Source organism: Bolinopsis microptera, chromosome 10 (genome assembly GCF_026151205.1).
Source record: "Bolinopsis microptera isolate Bmic1 chromosome 10, MBARI_Bmic_1.0, whole genome shotgun sequence".
Taxonomy (NCBI): domain Eukaryota; kingdom Metazoa; phylum Ctenophora; class Tentaculata; order Lobata; family Bolinopsidae; genus Bolinopsis; species Bolinopsis microptera.
This window is the reverse complement of record NC_087081.1, coordinates 2,443,592-2,471,587: the sequence shown is the minus strand read 5'-3', so window position 1 is coordinate 2,471,587 and position 27,996 is coordinate 2,443,592. Positions and strand designations below refer to the sequence as shown.

The 27,996-nt window shown below is 38.7% G+C and overlaps 1 protein-coding gene across 20 annotated transcripts; it reads right to left on the bottom strand.

Moving 5' to 3' along the window:
- Window positions 1-52: 52 nt before the first annotated feature.
- LOC134821700 (protein cbp-1-like) lies at window positions 53-27,909 on the bottom strand. Of its 20 annotated transcripts, none has more exons than XM_063832414.1 (37): window positions 27,758-27,909; window positions 26,693-26,844; window positions 26,049-26,310; window positions 25,402-25,455; window positions 24,763-24,872; window positions 24,531-24,593; window positions 24,174-24,404; window positions 23,771-23,982; window positions 23,375-23,572; window positions 23,120-23,207; window positions 22,879-22,986; window positions 22,160-22,274; window positions 19,826-19,920; window positions 19,589-19,706; window positions 18,505-18,710; window positions 17,482-17,634; window positions 17,163-17,278; window positions 16,884-17,027; window positions 16,353-16,495; window positions 10,369-10,522; window positions 9,043-9,145; window positions 8,760-8,858; window positions 8,180-8,395; window positions 7,796-7,945; window positions 7,198-7,273; window positions 6,860-6,990; window positions 5,851-5,996; window positions 5,500-5,613; window positions 5,026-5,153; window positions 3,958-4,237; window positions 3,519-3,784; window positions 2,964-3,370; window positions 2,614-2,766; window positions 2,033-2,209; window positions 1,768-1,857; window positions 1,399-1,536; window positions 53-1,210 (listed from the first exon to the last, which is right to left on the bottom strand). In XM_063832414.1, exons 1-37 carry the CDS (start codon window positions 27,828-27,830, stop codon window positions 1,151-1,153), a joined length of 5,529 nt encoding a protein of 1,842 aa, XP_063688484.1. In that variant the 5' UTR covers window positions 27,831-27,909; the 3' UTR covers window positions 53-1,150. The 20 variants fall into 20 exon arrangements, with proteins under 20 accessions (XP_063688484.1, XP_063688480.1, XP_063688481.1 ...); XM_063832410.1 differs by having other exon boundaries at window positions 2,614-2,763; window positions 3,958-4,246; window positions 26,049-26,322; window positions 27,758-27,904; XM_063832411.1 differs by having other exon boundaries at window positions 26,049-26,322; window positions 27,758-27,904.
- Between the last annotated feature and the right edge of the window lie 87 nt (window positions 27,910-27,996).

The following is a 27,996-nucleotide window of genomic DNA, read 5'->3' as shown; positions in this document are numbered from 1 at the left end:
GTACACGTGTGGTGTCCTGTTTCACCCATGTTATAAGTTTTTGTTTTTGTTTGCTGTCGCCTGTAAAGTGTTACACATTACATTTACAAGGCCCTGTGTGTAATGTAATCGGTAGTTTGGAGGGATCAGCTTGAGCCGGCTCCCAAGCCCCCCTCCCCCCCAGTCCATCGATTGGACCCCCAACAAAACTGCCAGCCAGCTCCCACGAGCCGCCTCTGGGCTTTAGAGACATAAACCTAGAGTTAGTAGAGTTTTAAAGAGTATGTGCGGGGCCAAATAAGTGACGCCAAAGTTTGGTCCCTGTGTCACTCATGGTATTCAATTTTCTGTTCAGATGGCAAGCTATTGGGCACCAGCCCGAACATTCAAAACTTTTGACTCACCCTTTTAAATTAATACGGCCAAAAAGTTCCAAATCAGCCTAATGTGGTAAATTTCGATCGATAACTAAGTGATATTATAGCGCCACTACACAGAAAATGTAATTCTTGTATGTTTTCTCCGAAACATTCGTAATTATATTCAGCCCATGTTCAGCTGTTATAACCTGTTTTATATGTTTTTACATACATGATCACAGAGTATTTTATAGTCCGTAGAATTTGGGCATCCATTTCATCATGAACCACATAGCCTATCTGATAATGTGAGAAGTATAGAGCAACCCAAGCATAAATCATAAAAAGTAACAAAACGCTTCGGGCTCAAAAGTTATTGCCCATCGCGATCAAAAAGGAGTCAAAGCTGTAAGCGGCACGCCTATATAATATAAAAGTGACCACTACATAAAGAAACATATATCGTCCAAGGAAATTCAAAGCAGGACAATCATAACACTATAAACCGATCGCAAGAGCAACGTCGTAGTCGACCGATTATTTCACACTTTATCCCATGCCCACGTATCATAAGGTAATTAATCATGAAATTAATTACTAATGGGAGTTATTTAATATCGATAGTCGATACCGAACAAAGATTGCAGTCTTTTCGTTTCATTTGACCCGGACAACGTGCCAGGGCGGGTTTCACACTTCCACTGTCAAGTTGGCGCGGCTGTCTACTCCAAGGAGCTGAACTCAGGATCTGAAGAGCTGCACTCTTGGTTACAAGAAGAGAGGTCACGTGATAAGTGACACGTGTGCGCGGCTCAGAGGTTCTCAACAAACTCGACCAACGTGCTCTCCTGTTGACGTTCTCTTTCCGTCATCTGAAATTTGGGTGAAAATAAAATAAAATAATGTAAGTATGAATTAGGTTATGATGCAAACACAAATTAAAAAGTTGAAAACAATCAAGCTCAGTCAAATTTCCAATATATCAAAACAGGATTGAAAGATAAAAATAAAACTAAAACTTTAGGAAAAGCACATTAAAAATCACTTTTAGAAAACATACCCTTTCAGAAGCATCGTTGTAGATATTTGAGTTGTTTTGAGCCTCCATGGCTTCGATAGGAGGGGGAGGGTGTGCGGGTTGGGCAGACATCTGGTGGGGTGACAAATTGGGCAAGGGCGAGTGGTGCTTCGGTGAAACCTGAGCAAGGATCATGTGAACAGTTGACTAGGTTTATTGATGACGAATGACGATCGGAGACTAACACTGGGAACCTAGTATCTGTTGTTCTTTCGATGAACAACGGTTCAAGTCATCATTCCTGATTCCGCCAAGCCGCAGTTCTGAAAAAACGTAATAATTTTCAACAAAATACGTATTATATAAAGAGCAGTGAACTTAGCTCGCTCGGCTCACTTGTATAAAACTTACAATGACTGGAGAATGAGCTGGGGAATGTGCGGGGTTGGCTCGCGGAGAGTTACGCTGTCGAGACTGTTTCTTGTTTGTAGTTCCGCGACCCTGGGGGAATAACTGAATTAAAAATAAAGTTTTTCTCCAAAATGTAAGGAACTTATAGTCTTCAATAACAATTTCCTGTAGAAACGCTTTATACAAAATAAACACAAATTTCAAGAAAACCACGAAACAAACAAACAAAAATATATATATAAATATACGACAATTATGATCTTACCCTTCCAGTAGTGGGATTTCTGGGAGGATACATATACTGTCCTGCTGGGACAGTGGGACGATTAGGGACGACGTTGGGGTGTGGCATCATGTTGTTGGGATGAGCTGGGACCATCACTTGGCCAGAGGTAGGGTAGAGCTGCTGGGCTGGCATCGGAGATGGACCGGGATAGCCGGGCTGAAACGAGGAGCCGGCTCAGAGAGAGAAACTCTGTCATGGTTTTGTAAGTGCAGTGCTGAGTGGTCAAGTGCTGGATGGTGGCGGACAAGTGTTGGGTGGTTTTGAGTGTTTACATGCCATGCTGAATAGTGGAGTGTGGCGAGGTTTTACAGGTTGTGCAGTTGTGGAGACATGGTTGAAGATACAGAGTGGAATCGGCAAGTGAATTTTTTGAACTTAAGAGCATTATATTGTGAAGAGGCAGCCTGGTTAATGCTGGTCGACCATGAGAGTGAGAGGATACTTTGCAGGGCAGATGAATGAGACAATCGGATGATAGTACAAGGGAGTGGTCAGTGGAGTGTGTGTATGGCAGCCTTGGATAATATCTTGATAACTGGGAATATGTGAAAAAATCTCACCTGTGGAATCATGTTTCCGGGAGGATACATCATGCCAGGGAAGTTCTTTTGAATGTTGCCAGGTCCCATCGACACCCCTGACGGGTAGTTTCCGGGCATGTTCTGATATGGGCCAGGTATCCAACGTCCACCGCTGTTTGTCATACCACTCTGCTAAACATGATTGTTAGTCACAAGTAAATACAATATGGATCGGGGAAAATGTTGTGTTTTGAGAGAAATAATGTCTTGATCACTGAACATTACAATCAAGTCTCCTTTTCAAAACTTATACAAATAAAATTAAGTTTCAGACGTTAGTTTCGACCTGAGTAATTACTTGGACGTGTAATTAATACGAGAGTTTATACCTGTGGTCGGGTAGGGTTGCCCTGGTTAGGTATGTTGGGAGCAACGTGTCTCATTATCTGTTGACTACTCATCACAGGACCTTGTTGGGAAAAGTGCTGGCTTGGCTTTCCTTGCCTCCTCACCATTTGGGTGGTTGGAGGTCTCGTGTTGGGAGGCACTGACCCCGCATTGGTTGTCATCTGTTGCTGCATCGCCGCCTGGTTGGCAAGCTGCTGAGGTGGTATTCCTGGAGCTTGGGGCATTTGCTGGGGCGACATGTTGCTCATTCCCATGTTCATTGTAGGTGCCATGTTTGGGTTTATCATGCGAGGGTTCATCATGCGAGGGTTTATCATCTGCTGTTGAGGAATGTTTGCCTTGCCTCCAGGACCAGAGTATATCTGCTGCCCAGAGTTTTGATGCGCACCTTAAAAAAAAGAGAAATAGATTTAGGTTCTTCCAAACCGCAGAAATAAAATTGTAGGAGATATTTCGTAATTATGGATTTGGTGATCCTAGCTCACAAGTCACAATTGGTCATGTAGAGATCGTTATTGGGTGAGAAATAATCATACCTATAGGAGCATTTTTGCCAGCTTCTTGTTTTACAATTGGTCCACTGTTGTTGTACAGAGTTTGTTTCTTAGCCACTTCCACTGCCTGCTTGGCTGCTTGCTCGGCAGCTGATTTAGGTGGCTGAATCTGTGGCTGGGGCGGTGCACCCAATTGGGGCGGCTGTTGAGGAGCCGGGGCACTGTCTGCTCCACCTGTCATGATCTGGCACCTTCGCCTCATCTCATGCATCCGGGAGCGATTCACAATGCGAGACTGAACCTTAAGCCTGAAAATATTTACTGTTACGCTTGTGATTCTGTGGTAGGGGCCATTACATGTATTATATTATTATTTGTTTGTTACAATAACAATGATATGTTAACGTGAAAGAAATACGAGGAAGCACAACTCTTTTCTCAGTCTGGAGGACATGTTAACAAATAGTGGAAAATAATATACCTCTGCTTGATGCTGGGGCAGAAGGGCACTGGACATTGGTCATCATCACAGTGTTTGGAGTGGTAACAGCAAAGAGCAATGAGTTGCTTGCAGATTGGACATCCACCGTTCTTCTTTTTCTTGCATGTCCGTGTGTGCTGTACAACTTTCTTCATTTTAGCACATGATGGTAGATGACAATCTTCATCTTTACATCGACATGCGTGAACCAGAGACTGTATGCAACGTTGGATACTTTCTTTCTTGATGCGTTTTGCGTCGACAGGATTGTTCGTTCCCTCTGTTGAAACTGCGTGTAAGTAAATACATTTTTTCTCAACTCTCAATCATAAAAATGAAGTTAACAAATAATAAATGAATATGATTACCTTACGAGACATATTTATATGGTACGAAATTTGGGGATTTTTGGAAAAAATCCCCATATTTTCGTACTACCAAAATTGTGGCCGCCATTCCAAAATCCCACACATTAATTTGTATGTAATTGGCTTCAATAGGGCTAATTTGAGGTGAATTTGTCAAATAAGTTGTTTTACGTGTTTTGTGAAACAAGGATACGCATTTCTCAGGTAAATAGAAAGTTACTTAGTATAAAAATCGCCGATACCCTCTGGAGGGTTAGAAGTCAAACTTAGTCTCACATTCAAGAGTAGGGGAGACTTAATTGACAAGCTCAAACCCCTGTTGAGGGAGGCATACACCTGGGACTACACCGGTGAGCAGACTCAAGGTGAAAGAGACGACGATGAACTTCATCGGATGAAGACGATTTAAAGAAGAGAATGATTTTTAATTAATTTAGTTTTTCACGATTTAAAAAAATTCCATCAAAAACTGATTTTGATTTCTCTGAAATAATTTAGCGTGAAAATGCGACAATTTAATTTGGGGTACGAAATTTGGGGATTTCTGAAAAAAAATCCCCATATTTTCGTTCCCCCATAATTCCGATCCCCATAATTATGATCCACATAAATATGTCTTGTAAGGTACTATCACAAACGTTATACAATGAAATTAAAAATTCAAGCAGCACACAAATGGACATATAAAATATAAACTTACCTTCTTGTTTTATAGACGGTTGGTCAATCATTATTCCGAGGCCGAGTTTCTTCATGGTATGCTGATGACCTATCTTTTCCCAGCAAGGTATACAAAGATCAAAGTCTGTGCATTCAGAGCAATGGTACCTAGTAATTATATAATTAATTATATAATTATACTAATATTACACAGTGTAAGTCATGAGAAGACTTTTTGTCAGAAACAGGAGTAAAGCCTTCTGAATAATACGGATATGGTCCCATTTTAGAGGCTTTCTTGTGTTATGATAGTGAAGAAAGCCTCGCGAGAACACGATAAACAAATTCTCTCTATCAGCAAAGTGACTAATAAAAAAGTTACGTGTGCTCCTAGCCTGTCTGCCTCGGATCGGTTTATGCCACACGAAAAAAGTCGAAGCTTACAGTTGGGATATGCTTGGCAGTTGAGCATCGTTCATAAAATCGCAAAGAAGCCGAATGGAAAACACTTTACCTCGTTTCAACGTTTTTAGAGCAGTTGTTGCAGTTGTAGATAAACTTTCCAGAGCCACGATTGTGCAACTCACAAACGAGATACAATGTGGAGAACTTAGATCTTCGTAACGTACTGCAGAGAAAAGTTACAATTAGCTATTATATTGAGTGTTACAACGAGAGATTTAATGAGTACAATGAACGTCAAACTATTGGCTTCTGAAACTAACAATGCTGAGGATTTATAGTATAGTAGAGACAAAAGTATCCAAAAGTCACAAGAAGGTCCTAGGACCTAGATAGATGTTACATTGCACAATGCATACGTCATATGGACCACTTTTTCATTGACAAGCAGTTATTTATTAACCTGAATTCAAGTCGGAGTTCCTTGGCTTGTGTGAGGAAGTTGTCTCTACCGTCCATAATCTCGCAGTTGATCAGCGGATCTGGATCTTGTATGGGTGGTAGTGTGCAAACGGTCTTAGGATCGTGAAGATAAACCGCGAAAAATGCCTGAGGGAAAAGTAGAGTTATTGTCAGATGTCTTAAAAGAAAATTAATTAATCAGAATAAGGTACAGTTCTGGTAAGTTGGCTGAGAATTTTAGGCCATGATAAGCAAGCGGTAAACTGGTCAGAGCGTTAGGAGAGGGTAACGTGACATCGTATTTGGTCACGTGATTGTTGCGCGCCATGCGCGCGCGGTGACAACTTAGTCTTTGCAACAGAAATAAGCGAATTTAAGTAGACCTCCTGTAGACCTTGATGTTGACTCCGCTGTTGGCCTGCAGACACAAATTTGAACGAAGGGGGAAATTGAAATTTCTGATCTTTAACAGCTGCAGGCCGTGTTTTTACGATTGTTCACAAACTTTTATAACGCTAAATAGATTCACACTAAATAGATTCTCAGCAATAGAAAATGTATTTCCTGATGTCATATTAATGACAACACAGAGAAATTCCCTAAGTCGGCAAGAATGTAGCGTTTGCAGAAATTTTTGGAACAAACTCCATTACTTCACAGGAGTTTGGAGATGTTCAACTTTGGACAGGGAAGTATGCCAAAAATTGTAGTAAAGTAAAGCTGTAATGTTATTAAGCGGCAAAACGTCAATTTGAAATACGACAAAAACGTTCTACAGTGTAGAAAAATTGGGATCAGGGTTGGGATAAAGTAGGGGTCAGGACCAGGACCAAGGGTTGAGGTAAGAATCCCAGTAAAAGGTTAGACACGTACCAGCTCTCACTTTCATATGGAATTCAGAATTTTGGCGGGCTTTTCTTAGGTCTGAGGTCATCCATTATTATAGCATTAGCAGCTCACGAGAGAAACATAAGATTTTTAGTACTATCGTACAGTGCCAAATAACTTACCTCCTTGTGCTTCTCCATAATTTGATAGGTTTTGTCAAAAAGAGCATCCCCAAAAGAGTTTGTTGGTATTTTCTTCGCAGCATTTCTCTTGATCTGATTTTTCTTGCTCTTGCTGTTGGCTTTCTTCTGACCTGTAAAATCATAATTTTGCTTGGTCACAATAGTCGACAAAGGATTTAAAACTACCATTACTTATGCAATGAAATGTATATAATAAATACTACATTACTATAGATACTATTCCCTTCATCATGACAATTATATATACAGAATAAAGTCACCACTCAAATTCCCCATGGCACACAGTACCGCAGAAATACGACGTAATAAAACGGTACCTTTTGCTTTTGAAGAGTTTTTCTTGCCGTCCGTAGCGGAGGCGTCCTCTTCGTTAGGCTCCTCTGCTTCCTGCATCTGAAATTATCATGTTGTTAGACGTATGTAGTAAATGTTACGGTATAATTTTAGCACGGGAATCAATCTTTAATGATGATAAAGAACTGCATTATCATAGAGTGAAAGAAAACTAAACTCGTCTATTACTCCTACCAAACTACAAACGACCATGATATGAACTATAAATATCCCTCTTAATATAACTCATACTCAGTTTTCCATCCTAATTCTCCAAATTTAATGTATAAATATTAATTCCAAACTTTATTTTACTGCACTAGTGACTAGTGCTCTTATATTAACAGTTATTTCTAGAGACCTAGTTATGAACCTTAGGCGTTTTAAAAAAATTCCCGGACATTATTTTTTCCTGCTTATCTAAACAATACAGGCTTGCAAGTTCTTGTTTCAACCTCAAGTTATATTCACTGTAACATAATTTCTAAATACCAAGTTCCACTCAATGTAGCACATTGTTAGGACGCTAACCATAAATTCTAACATGAACCCTCTATAAACTCCACATAATTCTACACTCACCTCCTGCTCCTCAAGCTGTCTCTGCTCCTGTTCCTCTCTCTCCAGCTCCTTTATAGAGTCCTCCAGTTGTTGGGGCCAGAAATCACCGTCAAAATAGTACGTATCCACAGCACTCCTCAGATCTTCGTCGTTGCACATCGCGAATATGTTCTGGGAGTTGTTGTACATGATAAAGTACGTGATAAAGTACGTGATAAATACGTGATAAAGAAACTAAGAAAGTTCAATATCGGAAAGTGTGGAGTTAAATTAACAATGCTTTTATGATTTAAAATGAATTTTAAAATAATGAGCTCATTTTAATGCCTAAGTTAATCTAGGAATCGAGTTTTATACAGGTGAAACTAAATCAAGGCTACCATACGATTGAGTTTGTAAGATTACCTTGTATTCAAAAACGATGCCTTCACCTTTCCCCTTATCTAGAATTGTCTTATACCACTCTTGTAGTCTCTTCGGTTTTGGAGTCTTCTGAGCTTCGGGGTGACAATGAAATATGTAATCGTCTCCCTCGTGTGGTGGACATGCCCAAATATGGGCATAAACATAACCTCGCTGCTTCACGTAACCCAGGTAACCCAGTATAATCTCGTGGTAAACCTGGCGGGAAAACGGGTTCAGGTCAAGTCTAGTTCAAGGGCTGGGTGCAAGGTGAGGTTCAAACGAAGATGGAACTGAGTAAGAAATTGAATAAGTTGGCTAAAGCGAGGGCTCAGTAACCGAATAAAATGGTAGAAAGAAGGATCCAATAACAGTGTTTTAAGATAAGTGTCCCTGCTCCACTTAAGTGTAAATCGAGTTTCAGGTTCTGAACGTATTTTAAAGATTTGATTTACTAGGGGACTCGCCGTTTTGGGAAAACCCTTTGAGTTATGAAATTATGAGGTTTATAAGAACGTAATGTGATATGAGATTATGTAATTGGTTACTAATTGATAAATTAACAAGCTAATCAGGTTCTTACACTGGTTCGGAATCTGCTGGGTTTGAAGTAGTTGACACTGTCCAGGTAGGAGATGTAAACTCGTCGGGTGTTGGGTGCAGGACAATCGGAGCTGTACTCCTGGAAAATAATAGCGGTCAAAATCTCAAAATTAAATCAAATGTTCAGGATAATAAATGATGGAGATTGCAATATTTTCTATTCACATGTTGGAGTTTCTCAGACAAAAAACGATAATCTCTTTCCCATTTGTGAACAAAAACATTAAAGACAGTTGTCTCGAAGAAGCGATTACTGGACATACCTGGATATGCAACCCAAAGAAACAAACATCAACACCATCGATCCTCTGGAAAGCAAACAAAGCTTTAGCTCGGTAAGGTAACTTGGCAGTTGCGTCTGGATACCTGGAATAACGGATATTGAGAAAATGTAGCCGCAAGGATTGCATGGGATCAGTTCAAATTATTTAATCTTTAAATAAGAAAAAACGTTCCAATGATCCATATAATATCACTAATGAGTTTTTAAGTTTATATTTCTGAACTCGGTAAAGATTCTTCCAAAACGAAATCTTGAAAAAGGTCACCCAAAAAAGGGAGAACCTCTTCATCGCGATTGTTCTTTACAACTATGAATAATGCGGCTCTCACGGCGCACCCTAACAGTTAACACACTAAAAGCTTAAATCTCTAAACCTCGTACTCTGTAAACCACGTACGTACACGGAAATGATATAACAAGGCTCGGATCATGAGGTCAAGGGTACTCTTCGTTAGGTACTACGTAGCAATAGAGATGTTTCATTTTATTGTTATGTGAATAAGGCACGCTGATCTTTGATCTTATTTTAAGTGATGAGTGAGAAGTTAATGAAGACTGAAGAAAGTTATTTGCGCCAATTTTGGATTATGAGCCAATATTATTTTGAATATGATTGTTTTGAATATGATTATTTTATTTTTATATAACTGTTTAAAAGCCCTTATGTGTAACCTTCGTGTCAATCATTTTGAAAATTAAGTTTTCCTTTGAGATGCAATATATAAACAACGACAATAAGATACAAGGCAGTTTATGGCAAAACAGGAGGACCTACTAAAATATGAGACAACGAACTAAAGAGACGGGCCTTCGCGAAGTGACTCAAATGAGATTGGAATCTAATAAAATTACTGAAATTGCCAAGAACAAGTATTGCTGACCGAAAGCAAAAGTATAAGCATGCAATATGCATACGAGTTAGCCTTAAATGGTGGCCGTTGAGTATGACTGATTTAGTGAATTACAGCTTGTATACATTTTTAGAAAGTTTAGTAGTCTTTCACGCAGGACTGATTAGCTCTTGGAGATGTTTATTAAAACTATCGAAGAGTTAGATTTACAGTGTTATATTAAGACGCGATGAAACTATCGGACCACGATGTATAGGGACTTGCCACCCCATGGCAACATTAAAATATATCGATTCTGTTACATCGTTTCTCCAAATTATTTGTTATATAGTAGTGTTAAAATTACAACATACATTTCTGAAGAGAGGATCAACCCGAAAGCAAAAGTTAAACTAGCAAGAGGGAGTTTACAAATAACTATACCTAAACTTAAGTAAAAGCAAAAATAAGCTTACCTAGCCCTGAAGAGGGGTTTGACCTCGACAAACTTGTCGAAAGAGCTAAGGACTCGAATCACCACCTCTCCAACGTTCCCGCCCATGTCACATGTCTTCATGTAGTTAGCTACACGATCCTCCACGTGCTTGGCTAGCTTCGAGTGGGGTAGTTCTGAAGTGGGGGGTTTTTAGTGTTTAGTACTTTATTAGATAATCAATTAACTAATTTGTTAATTAATAAGCATGTCAGTTAACAAAATAAATTGTTCATGAGAGATGCAAACAGAAATCTCAAGCGATTAATATGATAGACCACCTGTACCCCCATTCTTACATAATTGTGGTTCTCACATGACTGGGGATCGAACGTACCAACTTTTAGTATAGAATACGATTGTAAGTTTTAAAATGCCATAAATCTTATAATATCCAAAATGATAAGTTCGTGAACTGTTGAAATTTCTATTTTCTATACCAATCTTCTTAAACTTAGAAAACAGTGCCCAACCAATGATCTAACAACCTTTCTTATACGGGTCAGAGACAATGTACACCAGCCGGTATATCTGTATATAATAACCCTTGGGCCTTATGTGATATGCAAATGTACACTCTTACACTGAGGGATTATTCCAGGGCAGTGTAATATACCCCTGAACGTGTGTACACGTGACCACACACGTGATACCAAAGACTGACCAATCACCGACTACTACAAAAACGGAGTAGTCAGCCATTACTCGGGAAAATATCCGAGAACATGACCAATGTTGGTCTAGGCTCCCGCTTGATCTCGCGACTGGTACATATAGGTTAAATAGTTCGTCACAATCTTCGGTAATGTAACAGTGTGTTAAATTACCAGGGGATCAACGTAAACGGGGAAAATAATGTCAATAATTGTTTGTTTTATAGAGACTATCAGGTTCCACGTCTTTCATATTAATTACATTAACAATGATGTCTGAAGTTAGCTAGTTAGCTAGATAGTTTCACATTTTAGATAGTTTCACAATTTCACAATTTTATGTGGCCCAGAGTGTGTTTTGGCCTTTGGGTGAAAATCTGTTGCGGTTCAGTGGGAAATACGTGCGTCATGTTAATTTTACTTAAAACACAGACTGTTATCTCACCCAGTTCTTTAAACATACCCTGAATTTCACCATGAAACTCGAATCACAACCTTAATTAGGTAACGGGTCCGGGACTCTACGGCGTAAGACTTTAACCTAACCCTAACCCTAACCCACCGTAGAGTCTCACGCCGTAGAGTCTTACGCCGTAGAGTCCGGACCCTATTACCTGTGTTACACCCATCTTGTAAAATTTATGTACAGAGTACTATGGTACATTACTTGTACTGATATCTGGATATTATCCGGTTGGAAGAGACAAGGACAAGTGAAACAAGGAAGTTAGGAGTAAGGGCAAATTTTCGGCGTCAACGCCATCTTCAGGCTAAAATTGTTATAAATGTTAGTATATAATAAATGCTTCTATACTAGTTAAAATGCTAAATTAAAATTACACACACTGAATACAGGTTACATCAAATGGTATTGTACATTAGGGGGGGGGGGGGGGGGCCAATGGCATAAAATGGCATAAAATGGCATAAAATGGAGACTTTTTCTATGGAGAAAATGGAAAAACCCATGAGTAATTCTCCATTTTCTCCATTTTATGCCATGAATTTTGTCTTCGAAATTTCATCTTTAACACCATTTAACACCTAAATTGGACATCCTAACATGTTTATTTACGCTTACTAGGGGCGTAACAAGCTTGTGAAAGCTCATAGTAGGCTACTAGATGTTTATACTAGGTTAGTAGAGGCACACTTCAGGCAAACTCATAATTACTCAAGCCTAGTGTAAAGTTATTTCTACAGGCTACAGCAGGAGTGAGTAATAGGGGAGTAATAGGCACTGAGAAGTGAGACCTACATCCTCGAAAGTCGAAACAAGCTCGCACTGAGGGGGAGGCCTGCCTTCCGAGATCGCATTACCAGGGGGAAGCCTCGAGTCCAAAATTGTGTACCCGAGGGGTAATTTTTTAAGTCAAAATTTTTCAAAGTTTTTCTGAAAAACACTTTTCTCCACGTTTCATGCTACCTTGTTCATTATAAGCCGAAATTTTTCAAATTTCTGAAAATTTTTCAAATTTCTGAAAACCGCTTTTCTCCACGTTTCATGCTACCCTGTTCATTATTTGCCGAAAATATTTTTTCGGTTTTTCGAAGTCCACACCTTCCCCTCGATACACAATTTTGGACTCGAGGTAATGCGATCTCGGAAGGCAGGCCTCCCCTTTGCAACACAAGCTCGGAATCGGGAGCTCTCGATACGGGAGGTACGTATCGAAAATGACTCGGACCGAACATTTTCTAAGTCAACATTTTTCAAAATTTTTCAAAGTTTTTCTAAAAACCACTTTTCTCCATGTTTCATGTTACCCTGTTCATTATTGGCCGAAAATATCTTTTTTTAAAATAATTTTTCTCGAAATTCTAAATTTTTCAGGTTTTCAATGGCATAAAATGGCATAAAATGGCATAAAATGGAGACTATTTCTATGGAGAAAATGGAAAAACCTATGAGTAATTCTCCATTTTCTCCATTTATGCCATTGGCCCCCCCCCCCCCCCCCCCCCCCCCCCCCCCGTACATTACATTGAAAATAGTGATGTACACACGTTTTACACTCTGTCCAAGTACATAATATCTACTGAACAGCAGGGTCGTGTGCTATTTGTTTAAATTTGTCTTTGAATATGTTGTAAAAGAAATCCCTTAAGCTTCTCGCACTCTTCTTTGTTATTGATACTAGGTTTAAATAAATTAATGTAGTAAGCTTCTGTCACTTTACGTTTAATGGTGCTATATAAGTTAATTTCTAAAATATCGAAGGAAATATCTGGTTCTATGTTATCGTGAAACTCTGAATAATGAGCAGCCAACGCATTATCAGGATAGGTTAAAGGCCTGTTGACTGCTCTTCGATGCTCTGAAAATCTATCGTGTGCTGTTCTACTCGTTTCCCCTATATATAGCTCTTGACATAATTTACATGTAACTTTGTATATGACACATTTTGGTTTGCAGTCGTGATTTGTTGTGATGAGTGGACATATGATACAGTTTGGTATGGTGCAGTGTGGTTTGTCGTGTGGTCGTGATGAACATAAGATCTCTGAGAGTTTCTTACCTGGTGTGAATATGAATTTGACCGGTAAGTTGTGTGAGAGGGCAAATTGAGTGACTTCTTTGGAAAATGGCTCGTTGATGAATGGTAGAGTGCATGTTACGTGGTCGGTATCTTGTATGTTTGATGATGAAGGGTTATGACGTGTTGTAGGTGAGAGAGGGTGAAGTCGTCCTGTTTTGTTTATACGTCGTGGGTCTTGGTAACCGTTGTTGACCATTAAACGTAAAGTGACAGAAGCTTACTACATTAATTTATTTAAACCTAGTATCAATAACAAAGAAGAGTGCGAGAAGCTTAAGGGATTTCTTTTACAACATATTCAAAGACAAATTTAAACAAATAGCACACGACCCTGCTGTTCAGTAGATATTATGTACTTGGACAGAGTGTAAAACGTGTGTACATCACTATTTTCAATGTAATGTACAATACCATTTGATGTAACCTGTATTCAGTGTGTGTAATTTTAATTTAGCATTTTAACTAGTATAGAAGCATTTATTATATACTAACATTTATAACAATTTTAGCCTGAAGATGGCGTTGACGCCGAAAATTTGCCCTTACTCCTAACTTCCTTGTTTCACTTGTCCTTGTCTCTTCCAACCGGATAATATCCAGATATCAGTATTTCAATCATGAGACTAATAAACAGCGAACTACTCCGTTATTTGGTACATTACTTGTGTTACACCCATCTTGTAAAATTTATATACAGCTTACCATGGTACATAACTTGTTACACTCTTTTTGTAAAATGTACATACAGTGTACCATGGTACATTACTTGTGTTACACCCTTCTTGCTTCACTGTGGGTGTAATTTGACACCCAATCCACACGCACGCGTCTTTGGAACAAATTCATCGACTAGAATCGCCTCTGCTCCTTTTTGGAGAAAAGTATACATAAAAATGTATTGGATACTTAAATGTACGCGTATTTCAATGAAAACATAGCGAAGAATGCGAATGTATATATACAAATGTACATGACAACACATAATACTTCCATTTTACAATGTGTATTGTATAAATGTATACACCTCAAGTAATACCATGAAGTACACATACAAATGCCCAGAGAGAGAGCGAGAGTACGCCCGCGCCCTTCAAACAATCCGTCTAGTGTTTGTGTATACTACATAAGACACATTACCCTGGATGTAGCTCTTTACACTATAAACTCAATACATGTAAGATGACCTGATACCTATCATTACACCCGAACTTCACCGCAAAAAGTGTCCGCTTCAGCCCTGAAACTAACATTGAAGCAAAGTGTTGTATGTGTTATAATTATAACCCACACACAACTCGCTTGGCAAACTTTGAGACGGATTCTCGCCGTGTTACCCATGTATTTCTAAACACTACGCACTCAATGTTACATGAAAAGTGTACGATAGCCCATTACAAACTCAACCGAATTCCGTCCACGATTGACCCGCGTGTAACAGCGCGTGTAACAGCGTGTGTAACACACAGATAGTGTAACATTTTGTAACCAACTTGTCATTATCCAGCCCCTCTCAACATGACACGTGTTAACCTACACTATACACATTACACTTACATATATTACATATTTACGTACCGAGCTGTACATACCATAACACATAATCACATATCATTACAAACTAATTGCATATCATGATATCCAATATCCATACACATTTTATACATTGTCTTGAACGGCAAGGGCATTCCGCCGTAACAATGTACCAACATTTTACACCTTCATCACACGCGTTCGTGTGTATGGTACACGCAACCTACACGCGCTCGACATTGTACTGAATTTCAGAATAATTTTGGCGTCAACTTTGTCTCTTCGCAACATATTAATGCGTATTTCATGTCGAACACTAACAGGACGCGCTGACTACAGAATGATATCGGTGTGAGTTGCAGACTACTGATTATCTGAAGAAAATCAGAAGAATATTTGTGGAATTATATCTGAAGTTAATGCCAGGTATAAACGTTCAGTGTCCCGCTATACACCGGACACGGTACCCAGCTATACACAGTAGACGACTATACAGTATACTATACAGTATACATGCTATAAAGTGTACAGTAGGGTGTAAAGTACACACACACAGTGATCTCTCGTGCCAAATTGACCCGGGTACGATTTCTTTATTAGGTTTAAATCCACTAAGCTATATTACGTTATTATATATCTTATAGCCCACTGGACATTTATCATCATTCACATCGGTCCTAGTTTAGAAACTAACTTGAAAGTGCCATTAAAGCGGGTATGTTAGCATTTGAGCAGCGGATTAGAATACCATTATTTCAAGTCATTGTATGGCTGATGTTCAAGAACCAGGCCGTATCAGGCACACACACACTACACGAGATATCAGGTATAATACACCCAATATGTCACGTGGTGACTGGTGTGTACTGTGTAAGTGTATATGTTACTTTATATGTGTAATAATGGTGTATATCACGTAGCTCTCTGCAAGAGGAGAGCTGCTCTCTGTCAACAACACAATATGTACATGTTGTGTAACTGTAGACAGGATTGAAACTGGAGATATGACTATCTGTGCATTGATCTGTCTCTTTCTTTCTCAGAGCTAGAGAGAGGGAATATGAACAGGCATAAGGAAATTTACCTTTGTTTGTGAATGAATATTGAATATGTACTGTACAAGTCAGTAGTCATGTGATTTGACATTTTTATCATGTATCGTAAATAACCGCTAATCAAAGATTTTACGGCTACTTTTTAATATTGGGAATGGGGGCTCAGGTAACCAAATATAAAACACTTACTTTTAGCGACGAAGCGATGCTCCTTCTTGCCCTCTTGGCTCTGTCTACAGTTAGGACAAGTAAAACCATCAGGATATATTGTTTCGAGATATAGTGCACACACTTTATGCCATATCCTACCACACACCTTACATTCGCATTTCCTGAGAAATTAGTCATTACAAGTCGGCACTATCGAACAATAACTACATAACCTCCGCAGTGGGAGGGAACACGCTTTTTACTTAAGACTAAGTGTAACTGTGTTAGTTAAGAATATTTTAACTTACTTAAGGCGGTGAGGGGGTACAAGGGGAACCCAGACAAGCTATTCCAGGAGCTGAGCTCATTAATAAACAAAGTTCTGTATTTTTCGCGGCAAAATTTCGAGATATTTAAGAAAAAATATATTATATTATCGACAGCAAATCTAAATTCTAAAGTTTCGCATCTAATATTTCATTTGACAGCCCAAATTAAACTATACTGCGTGATTTTGAGCATTATTCACGTGGTAATCACGTGGCCAGTAATCACGGCCCTAAAACTTACTCCTCCTCGGTGATCTTGTCATTGCAAAGCTTTGTGAACTGAGATTTGGAGATCTTCTCTGTGTTGAGGGTGCTGCCACTCTCGTCCGGCAGGGGAATGTAGTCAGTCTTATGTTCGTTAAAACACCGCTGACAGTAGTGGTATCTGGAGACAAATAATATCATTATTTAATTGTTTGATTATTTTAAACTTAAGTTGTCTTGATAAAAAAGAAATAAGATTATAAAAAAGAAATGAAAAAAAAAGGGGGAAAATCGCATTTTACTGGGCTATACTCACGGAGATTTGGTGTTAGGACAGATGTACTCCAAGTACTCCGCATCTCGAGCAATGGACCAGGGGCAGAGTGCACCGCCGTAACCGTTACAGTAGAGAACCAGAGGGTAGTACACATACTGGGGTGTGGTTAATTAAATGATCAATTTAGGCTTAAATTCCTAATTAATTACTAATTGGTTGGGAATGGTTTCAGTTTAAGATGCACTTTCGTGGCGTCAAGACGAAAGATTTTTGGGGATATGGTTTCTTCAAATCACAACTACATAACAGATGGATAAGAACACTTTTAGAGTTTAACTATCACCATATAATCACTCACATTTTTGCCACAGCAGTATCCCAACTTTTTCATGGGAGCGCCGATCTTCGCCTTGAAAACGTCTTTTAACCTCGCAGCATGTTTGTAGATTCGAGTATTTTTGCGGTTGTAGGTGAACGCGTTTTTCAGCATTAGATTGACATCGTCTATAAACTGAAGATGAAACATGTTTTTTTAATTTGATATTTTCAATTATTTAAGCATACGATAACCACTAACATTTACTAAGCCCACTATTGGTAATTTATCTCAAAACTCTGCCAGCCGATATTGCTAACATACAAGAGCTTTAATTCTACTGCACTAGTCCTAATTTCAGCTCCATATTCTAAAATTTAGTGAAATGCAAAAGTTTATTTAAAAATAGCAGATGTCAAACAATAACTATACTAATAGTAGGCAAATTTTTAGCTCTCTTGGTCAAATTTGACACAATTTATCTAGAACCATTAATGTCTAGACTTGGATTGATCTCATTGCTTCCGGTAATTTATCGAATTGACCGGATTTCGATTTAGCTTATTCAAAAGAATTATTTTACAGTGTATTCCAATTCCCTTTATTCGTATGATTCCGAGAAATTTGCTGAAATTTATACTTAGTACTTAACTGCTTCGGTGTACCAAATCATAATATAATTGTTGTTCATAATTTTGTGGACCACGATTTTCTATGTTGCTAGATTTATGAATTCAGAAAGCTTTTCTGGCGTTCGTATCGAGTTTTGCCTCCGGTAAAACACTAAATTGGCTCTTCACCCCCTACTTTCGAATATCTTCATCCCTCTTGCAAATTGCCCGCCTTTGCTTAGTTGGTTAAACGAGTCATTTATCTTAACTTGCGTTAAGAACCTCGTACATCTGACAACCTCTCTTACCAATTCCAGTATAATCTGATAAATACCACTAGCATTTTAAGGGCAGGCATTATCAGAGAAAGAACTACGAGAGAAAGAATTCTTATTGATTATAAGAGATCCTTTCAATTGTCTTATTATCAGTCAAAACCTGACAAATAACTTACATGCCAAGGATTAGAATAGTGTCCACCATCGCTTAGCTTGGATTTGATCGTTCCAAAATCCATAGGATTCTTAATAACATCAAAGTAGTCTGGTATCAGCTCCTTTTCGGGGTCCACTGGCTCCCTGAACCAAACCCCTTCGTCCATGTTATACAAGGTTTCCAGAATTGGCAGCAGCTCGGTGTACAGCTCGTCTCTTGTGAAAACTGGCAAATATGTTTGTGAAATAATCGTAGAAATCTACAGAAGCAAGAAAAGTAATATCAATAGGACATAGTTGTAGATAGGTTGAAACTAAAACCCTTAAAATAAATGCCAGCTTTGCTTTTGATGGAAGATGTAATCTTGGTGGAATTCTAGTGGAAATATTATTTCTCATATTCAAATTTAACTCAATGATTGTGAGGTGGATATTGTAGACAGAGCTCGACCGGGATCCCGGCAAAGCCGGGATTTGGCATTTTTGTCCCGGTCCCGGCCGGGATAACCGTTTTGGCCGGGATATTAGCCGGGATTTTTAATGCAGAATTTTGATCTTTTTAATCCAATTTAGCTTCAAATTCATATTTTATTACTTTGATTTGGACAAATGAAACGACTGTTAAGAATCGAACTAATCGAAATGAAAATCGAAACTCGAAGGATTGATTAGATTTCAGGCTCATCTTCATCCGAAGATATAATAATGGACCTTTTATACGAAGGTTGCTTAAAATGTTCCATTTCAACATAGAAATATCGTGAAAATCCCGGTCCCGGCCGGAATTAAGCTGATCCCGGTCCCGGTCCCGGCCGGGATGAGGGTCATCTCGATTCCCGGCCCGGTCCCGGCCAGGACAAAATTCCGATCCCGGTCGACCCCTGATTGTAGATCATGAGATGCAACAACTGATTTTGACTACGTCTAATCGGCATTTTTCTCCTTGTCTCTCCTTTGTTTTAAACCTTCCAATTTGGTTTGCCATATAATTTGGCGATATGCAATGACTGACAGTTATAGAATGTTTTTTCGTCGTCAAAACTATTCATTTCAGTTCTTTCTGACCTTATTAGAGGATCAAACTCGTCCAATAGTATTTTTTACCTTTTTTGTTGATAGGACCGTTCTTGGGAGAAGTTTGCGGCTCCGGACTTTCCTTCCCACCCGGCGAGGTTTTCTCTACCTTCACCATTGGAGTGTCCACAACTTCTTGTTTTGGAGTCTGAAAAGAAGATTTTGTTTTACGCATTGTGTTTCACGGAGTTATTATCACATCAAATCGAAGCTAAATGTGTGGTCTCAAGTCATAAATTTAAGAAAAGTGAGATTTGGCGAGCTAACCACTGGGTTCGGATGTACTGGGACGGAATTTGTCGTCGGATCTGGGGAATCTGTCTTCTCCTGTTTTATCTTGGGACTTGGCATCACTTGGTCAGCTGAAATATTGGGATTATTCTAACCGTTCGCGTTCGTGTTAAACACAGTCGAGCCAAGAGTGAGAGCTAGAGAGTACAGAGAGAGAGCTTCAGAAAATCTATATTAGGTTACCGCCGATGCCTAAATTGTGTGGTTTCTTTACGCGCGCGCGTAAAATGTAGACCTAACGAATATCTGGCAGGGTCAAGATTAAGAAGAGCGACGTTTTGTTGAACCGTGGCGGATAGAATTTAACAGTTTGGTACATTTTTCAATGAAATCTAAGTTCAAGATACAGATCTAGGTTCACTTTATACTTGGTCGATAGACTTTCAGAGTTTCATCAAAAATGAAACTCATCGGAGCCCAGATCGACAAATCAACGAAAGTCATAGTTTTCAGGAACAGACGCACAGTAGACCCCGCAGCTGCAGCTTCGAAGTTTTCTCGACTTCGTGATCTGGGATCTATATTTCTTTACCCAGTTATGATTGATATTGTGATTTGGAATGTTTTTAGCCGGATTTGGCGAGCGTGTACCCGGGAATGATAACTTGTCATATTGGAAGTTATAAAATTTATAAAAATTATCGACCAGTAAATCAGAGATAGAGGCTAAAGCTAGAGTCAAATAGGCTTTCCAAGGAGTGAAGAACTCCACGTGTGAAAATTGGTTCACTGGTCATTTTTCGGGTTCAAAGAACGTGTGTTTATTCAATGGAATATCCATGTCGCAGATCAGAGACCAGTCTGGATGTAAACGCTACATATCGTATTGTGTACACACTGAATGAGACCCACAAAGATGAAACAAAAAACTAGGAGTCTCCTACTCCTAGAACTTTGTAAAGAGTCTTTACTCAGTGATGTCTCAAATAGCCGCGTCTAACAATAACTGTCTTTTTAGAATTTCAAAACTGAGGCCACTGAAAATTTCGATACAGCTGTGTAACACTAAGATTCAAGGCGGCAAACTTGAAAAATGTATTTCAGAATTTTTATAACAAGGAAGATCTGGCTAGAAATGATATGATATTCGGTTGGGACGATGTAAATTAACCAGTGACAATGTCAGCAATGATTCTTTCGAGCAGATTAACTGTCGTCAAGGAGAAGTCTCCTGACAAGATGCCACCTAGCAAATTAGAAATCCTGCAATTGTGCACAAATTGTGCAGCACAATATTTTGGTTAAAGTGAAGGGAGATTAACTTTTAACATAATATTATCTGACTGTTACTGAAAAGCACTGAACTTAAACCAGAATGCACAAGGGGATACGAATAAACGAAAGAGGTAAAATGTGAAGTGTGAGTGTTACATTTTAAGACATTATCATACCATGAATAATCCAAATTATTTAAGGTTTTTTGCTACAAAGCCGCTTTGACAGCAGCTATCGATTGTGTTTTATTGTATCCAAAAACAGACTATTTTAACATTTTTCAACGGACCTAAACTGCCATACATTTAATCAATATCCGTCTGTAAAATACTGATAGCTTCAACTCTGCTTGAATTGCTGAAACATAGTGTAAGTGTGGAAGTTGCCCGAAGTTTTTGAAATAGCAACTGGTTTGACGCCTTGTATGAAGCATCCTTTTGTGTGTGTCCGCACCGTTGCCCTCTGGCGGCATTTAACAATCGAAATTACATTATTTCCAAATATTTATGCTGCGCTGGTGAAACTGAAACGTTCACTCCAACTCGTCCCTCTATTTTAACTATTTTAGCATTTACATTATTGTTGCACTACTTAGCTTCCTAGCCTCAATGACATACTACAAACTACGCTACCTCCATTAAAGTTAGGCGGAACCAAACTGATCATAACTACCACTTACTTTCTTAACTACCACTTACTTAATTATCCATTACACCACCGTAATGTTGGGAGTCTTGTCAAAAGTAACAAGGACACATTTATCCTGCCAACTATGATGCCAAAACTCCAGAACTGGGCTCATTCAAATAACTCCACAACATTTTTCAATATTTCGCTGAGCATAATTTACTATCAAAACAGGTGGGAAATTTGACCTGCAACAAGCATGAATTCAGTTGTAACGTGTGGGTTGGGGAGCAATTTTAATAAATATGTTGTTTTTTTTTTCTTCTCAAAATTCGGCTGAAGATTACTCGTTTTGAAATAATGAGGTATTTACTTGCAAATACAGTTAAGTCCAGAACTGCAATAACATAATACTAAGAAATTATCAAAAACTAAGGGAGGCTTTATAACTTAGATCCTTGAACTTGCCTGAATTGGAATCGCTGTTGTTGCTGGCGCTGGGGGAGGCAGTGTTCGGAAGTCGAGGAGACTGAGGAGGCATTCCGTTCTGATCTGGTGCTCTGTTCCTCATCCTATCCCGGTTCTGACGAAGCAAATTTTAATCAATTAATAGATCAGTTTAATTTATCTCACGAGTATTGAAGTAGTCAGCGGACAAAATTCGATCACTCAATTGAACGGTTCTTAATAGGACATAGGTAGGTCACGTGTAATAGGTAGGTCACGTGTAATAGGTAGGTCACGTGTAATAGGTAGGTCACGTGTAATGCGTATTCCTGTTTAGAAGTATAAAAGTCATAACATCCTAACAAAATGCCACGTGTGAAATGGACTGGCATCCATTTTTACCGAGAGAAACGTTTAAGTTTAAAATATAAGTATTACTGCATATTCTTCATTTCTATGGATAGGCAAGTATGTTCTATTTTCTGCAGCAGCGATGAGGCTACTTGGCTCATACATCTTAGTAGTATATTTGTTGGCAGTTCAATTTGAACATTTGGTTATAGTTTCGTAGCTCATATTATTTTGCAAGATTGCCGGAATCAAGGTGTAAGTAACTAGTTGCGATTTGAGTGCTTCGTTTAAAATCGATGCTGCATCTAAAATAGTAATTAAATAAAGATAAGTGTGTTATAAAGCGAATTTACTTGAAACATCTAAGTCTTAAAATCTGGAAGTCATACCTGTCGCTGTTCGTCAAGCTGTTTCTGAATCTTCCAAATCTTCTCCGCTAACATTTTATGGTAGTCATCAAAAGATCTGACCGACATGTACACTGTCTTTTCTATCCGCTGAAAAGGATAAAACAGTGTCAACCATGAATCTTTCCTAGTCAGACCAGCCGCAAATATGAAACGCTCATGAAACATAACAATGACAGACTACAGATTGTTATATTTCAATTAGAACAATTAGAACACCAACCTCTGCATACTGGTAGAGCGAGTGAAATCGTTTGTCTCTGTGTGCGTTTGCTTCGTTTGTCTTGGTAGACGGACAAATCACATGGACCCTGTGGGGAAAAAGAACTTGTCAGTATGGAGATATGATTACCAATATTATGCTAAGATATTATAAAATATATCCAAGCAAGATTATAACTTTATAAGAGGTAAGCAAATACTGATAATGCTTTTTTTCTAGAAAGTCTTAACTTAATGGATTAAATATATTTCTTACAGTTTCATGACAACGTTTTTACGCTTCGCGTCACTGAGTTGGCTTCCCCAGGACGGCTGCTGCTGTTGTTGCTGTTGCTGCTGTTGTTGCTGCTGTTGTTGTTGCTGCTGCTGTTGCTGCTGCTGTTGCTGTTGTTGTTGTTGCTGATGCTGCTGCGCTTGTTGTTGCTGATGCTGCTGCTGTTGCTGATGGTTCATCCTGGGTATTTGTCGGTTATTTGTCTGCAATATTTCTAATTTTCATATTAATTGTGTTGCCAACAGCTTCTTAATAAGACAAAGGTGCAGCAGCAAAGTTGTCATTTCTTGTTGCCATAAAGATATATTAACTGAAAAAAAAGACAACTGCACTTAGGCATCCTACTACAACTGTTAAAAAAAATTAGTTCAAACTTACGCATTAGCATTGCTAGCATTAGGATCGTTTTGGTATCCAGGATTGGGCAATTGGTGATTCTGTGGATTTCCGGGATTGTTATGGGCCATGGGCATTCCATCGGTCAGTGCTCGACTGTTTGTGTCACGCAAGGGGTGACACACTGGACAGTCACGACGAGGACAGTTCCGCCAGTGCATGATTATCTGCCGAGAGGACGCGCAGTGGCTTACCTGTAAAGAAACGTAAATGATAGATTTACAGTAAAATAACTAACAGTACAACACAGATGATCAGTTGATAGAAATTTTTGAAAATGCAGCCAAAAACATTTAAATGGCTAACTTTACATAAGTTTTGAAATGAATTAGTTCCTGAATTTAATACGAAGTAATTAATCCAATAATCGGGTAATAATACTTACAGTGCAGGCACGACCCAGGTTACACTGGGTCATGTGGGCCAGAACTCCCTTCATCGTACTACAGTTCTGTATCCTACACGGCTGTGTCTCACCATTGGTCTGTTCACGCTGCTGGCACTTGTGCGCGTGGAGCAGCAACACAAGCTGCTGTTGGATTAGGCGACAGTGGTCACCTGACCCGTCTTGGGAGCGTGGGTTACCCGGGTTTGGGCCGTGAAACATCTGCTGGTTCTGTGAAAGACATATTTAGATTCAACTTTAAAGTGATTATTTATTTACATAATGTATCGATATTCGATATTCAACAATCTAACAATTCCTTATTGAGGTGACGAGCATTGATTACGCAGTACGCACGAGTTCTTGAAAAAAAGCTGTCGTGCTCCCGCTGGATGAACTCCGATCCAAAGCTGGTGTTCTCTAAAAATGGATGCTATTTTAGGCAAAGAATTTTTGCAATTATCTGCAAACCCCATTATATGAAGAGGACAACAAAAGACTGCATGTGCTACTCAAAAACGTGAACATTAAAGCTCCAAAAACATACCACACACACACTCCTAGACGTTACATTTAAGATAACACTTACCGGGTTGAAGTTGGGCAGCTGGTTGGGGATCATGATGTTGCCCATCTGATCCTGAGGACCAGTGGGCGGTCCCCCCATCTGTCGGGGGTTCATTACCATCGTCTGATTGGCTGCGGGAAATCACTGTTAAAATTAATGCTGAGAACAATGAGATCTGCAAAAACAGTGTGATCTGTGTAAGAATGTTCGGATGTTCATTAAAATGAAGGAATAATTGTGCTGTAAAAGAATGCCATTCTGGTAGTTTCAGGGTCGGTAAGAACTGATCAATGAACTTTATGGTCCCTATTTCGACTAGGAGATGAAACTAGGATCAATCTACATTAAACTACAATACTGCAACTATAGGGACCATATTGGTTCTACTATTTTCAAGTGTTTACTGGATTCAGAATCATACTCCGGTACAAATCATAGTATACTTGTTCTAGCATGGGTAGACTAGAAACAGTAAAAGCAATTCAACTGGTTTTAAAGAATGCCAAAAGGATGTCTACAATGGTCCCAATGCTCACAATACAGCGAAGAAGAATTTGCTGTCCATCGAGGATTGGACAAAAAGAAGAATTTAGGATTTTTGAATCATTCAAACGATCGTGATCAATAGATAAAACTGCAACTATTCTCGCCAACTTTTACCTCTTTCGTTGGATATCAACTTGTTCCCTTTGATCGCATGGCCTGCCGCGATTACTGCGATTGAAATATTTCAGAAAAATATAATGATTTTACAGTTCACGACATTCCGTTACATTATGTTTTTCTCATCTAGTTTTTTTTTCTGTTATAAACAATATTGTTCTGGAGATAAATATTACACTTGGTTTGGAATATTGGGAATTTCGATTCACAGGATTCTATACGGTATATTTCACATTATATACAATATACGATATACATGCAATATTATATGGAAGAGTGTTTTTGTTGGTATGTTTATATTACAATAGTAAAAGATGCAAAATTCGTGCAAGGGACTGAAAAAAAACCTTAACTATTTTTATCACTTAGTCGAAAAGGGACGTTAAATTCATCGATCAGTTTTTTAACTGACTTGGCCGATTTTGTTGCCTTTTTTGTTACAAGTTAGGCCAATATACTATTATCGTACGATACGTTCTATCCTGATAACTATTCTAGCACATCCTTGATAAGCTTGCTTCAAACTTGAGAGCTCTTAGCGTAAATCTAATGCATTTTCGAGATTTTTGCCAGCTTTTCGCGGCCGTACTACAGTAATATATATCTTCCCCAGGTCTCATTTCACTACAAGTACAAACACTCACGTTGATGGGGAAGCATAGCACTGGAATAAGGAGGATAATTCATGGGTCGTGTCATCTGCATCCGCTGCTGCGCCGAATAGTGGGACGGGTTGTAATTGGGAGGTGCGATCATGTGCTGTGGGTACTGGGGTCCGGAGAACTGGGGTCCACCTCCGATAATGGGCTGAGTCGGGGTTGGCTGGGCGCTGGTCATCACCGGCTGGTTCTGGTAGATGGGCTGGGAAGGGGCCGTGGACGTCTGGCCAGCTGTTTGGTACATCCCCTGCGGCAAATACTATTAATACTACCGATTAGTAATGCTTAGCTTTAAAAACACTACATCATTTATCATCCTTAAATGTTGTATTTATTTGACGTCCACAATTTAATAACAAGTTAACTATGAAAACAACCTAACCTCTACCCTATTTGAGTCTTTGAGCAATAATAATTAAGGGCACATCGCACAATCAAATTAGTCTTTGCCACCAGACTAATTTAAAAAATCCAAACCGTAAATTAAACTCAGAATTGTAACCACCTTCATAAAATAATAGTACGTCTCGAAATTATCCTACTTAGATAGGCCTAGTACGTGGCAGCCCTGGTTTATTACACCTTCAAATCGAAACCCCCAAACTAACTAAACAAACAACTCAACTCACCCTATCCATCTGTGCGGAAGAGAAGCGCTGGTTTGGCATCATGTTCTGGTTGAATGCCATGTTAGGGGGCTGCTGACCCATCATCCCGTTAAACTGATCGTTGCCATTGCTGTGGGGGTCCAATCCACCCAATCCAGGGTAGTACTCGGCACCTGTAAGAGAGAAGAAAGCCGTTAGATCTTAGACAATATTAAACATTTCTACTTTCAATGTTCAGTTGATTGGATGGACATTCGTGAGTCACAATTTGGGCGAATCAGAAGTCATTGAACACTTGACAAAGCGTAGTAATTGAAAAACTAATAACTGTGTCTGGACTAAGTATCATTGTATTGAATTGTAAGAACTTGGCATTAAGCACAATATACTTTGGATCATTCCAGCTTGCATTCAAAGAAAGGATTTGAAATCGATTCAACACGAATCGTAATGCAGCTTCAACTTAATCTCCTGTATTGTTGTTGTCTGTTGCTATCTTTAATTTGAAAAGCAATTTGAAAAGCAATTATGAATGAATGTTTTGAGAAAGTGTGAATTAACGTGATTATTATATGTGAAAAATTGCATGAACAAGCATAAAATATATATATCCCATTTATGATTTTATGACATTTTGGCAGTCAACTCATATATATATGTACATGGATTATTATAAATAAAGTTGAATTCGAAGTTTTGCGACCGTATAAATAATGGCATGAAAGTATTCGTGAAATTTAATCAAGGGTTTTTGTGCCCGTGTGTCCGCAAAACGAAAGTGCAATTACCACTATTTTAACATCGATCCCAATTACTAAATATTCTAGCACAATTGTAACATTAATTGTTATATTTTGGACGAAATTCACGTCGCTTCGTCTTTTATAGACAGTAAATAATAATAATTTGAATAGTGTGAGCCAATCTAAAGAAAATAGTTAACCACCATTTTTATGATTGATGACTCATTTAAAAAACATATACAATTCCAGAATTTAAACAAAAATTCAAAGCTTTAAACGATTAAAATCATTCAGTGACGACATTCATGATGAAAACAAATAATTTTATTCAAAATGTGCTTACCGCCATTTTCGGAGGGCTCTAGCTTTTGCCGCTTCTGAGGGGGCACATCCGCCAAACTTTCTTGTTTACTCATAGAAGAGGCTCATTCATCACTTTAGGTACTTTAGAAGTATAGCTAACTGCATTCTTACGCTGTGCTAAATATTTAATAGGTAAATAAATTTAAATAAGTAAATTTAAATGATTTATCTGTTATTAATTTATCTATTAATGATTTATTTCTTATTGCATATTCACAA

Coding starts and splice junctions, on each gene's coding strand:
- LOC134821700 (XM_063832409.1), bottom strand. CDS start 27,830: ATGAGTAAACAAGAAAGTTTGGCGGATGTGCCCCCTCAGAAGCGGCAA. Junction 26,323..26,692: donor CTTCCGCACAGATGGATAGG/GTGAGTTGAGTT, acceptor TAGTATTAATAG/TATTTGCCGCAGGGGATGTA. Junction 23,208..23,374: donor AAAAACGTTGTCATGAAACT/GTAAGAAATATA, acceptor TTTTCCCCACAG/GGTCCATGTGATTTGTCCGT.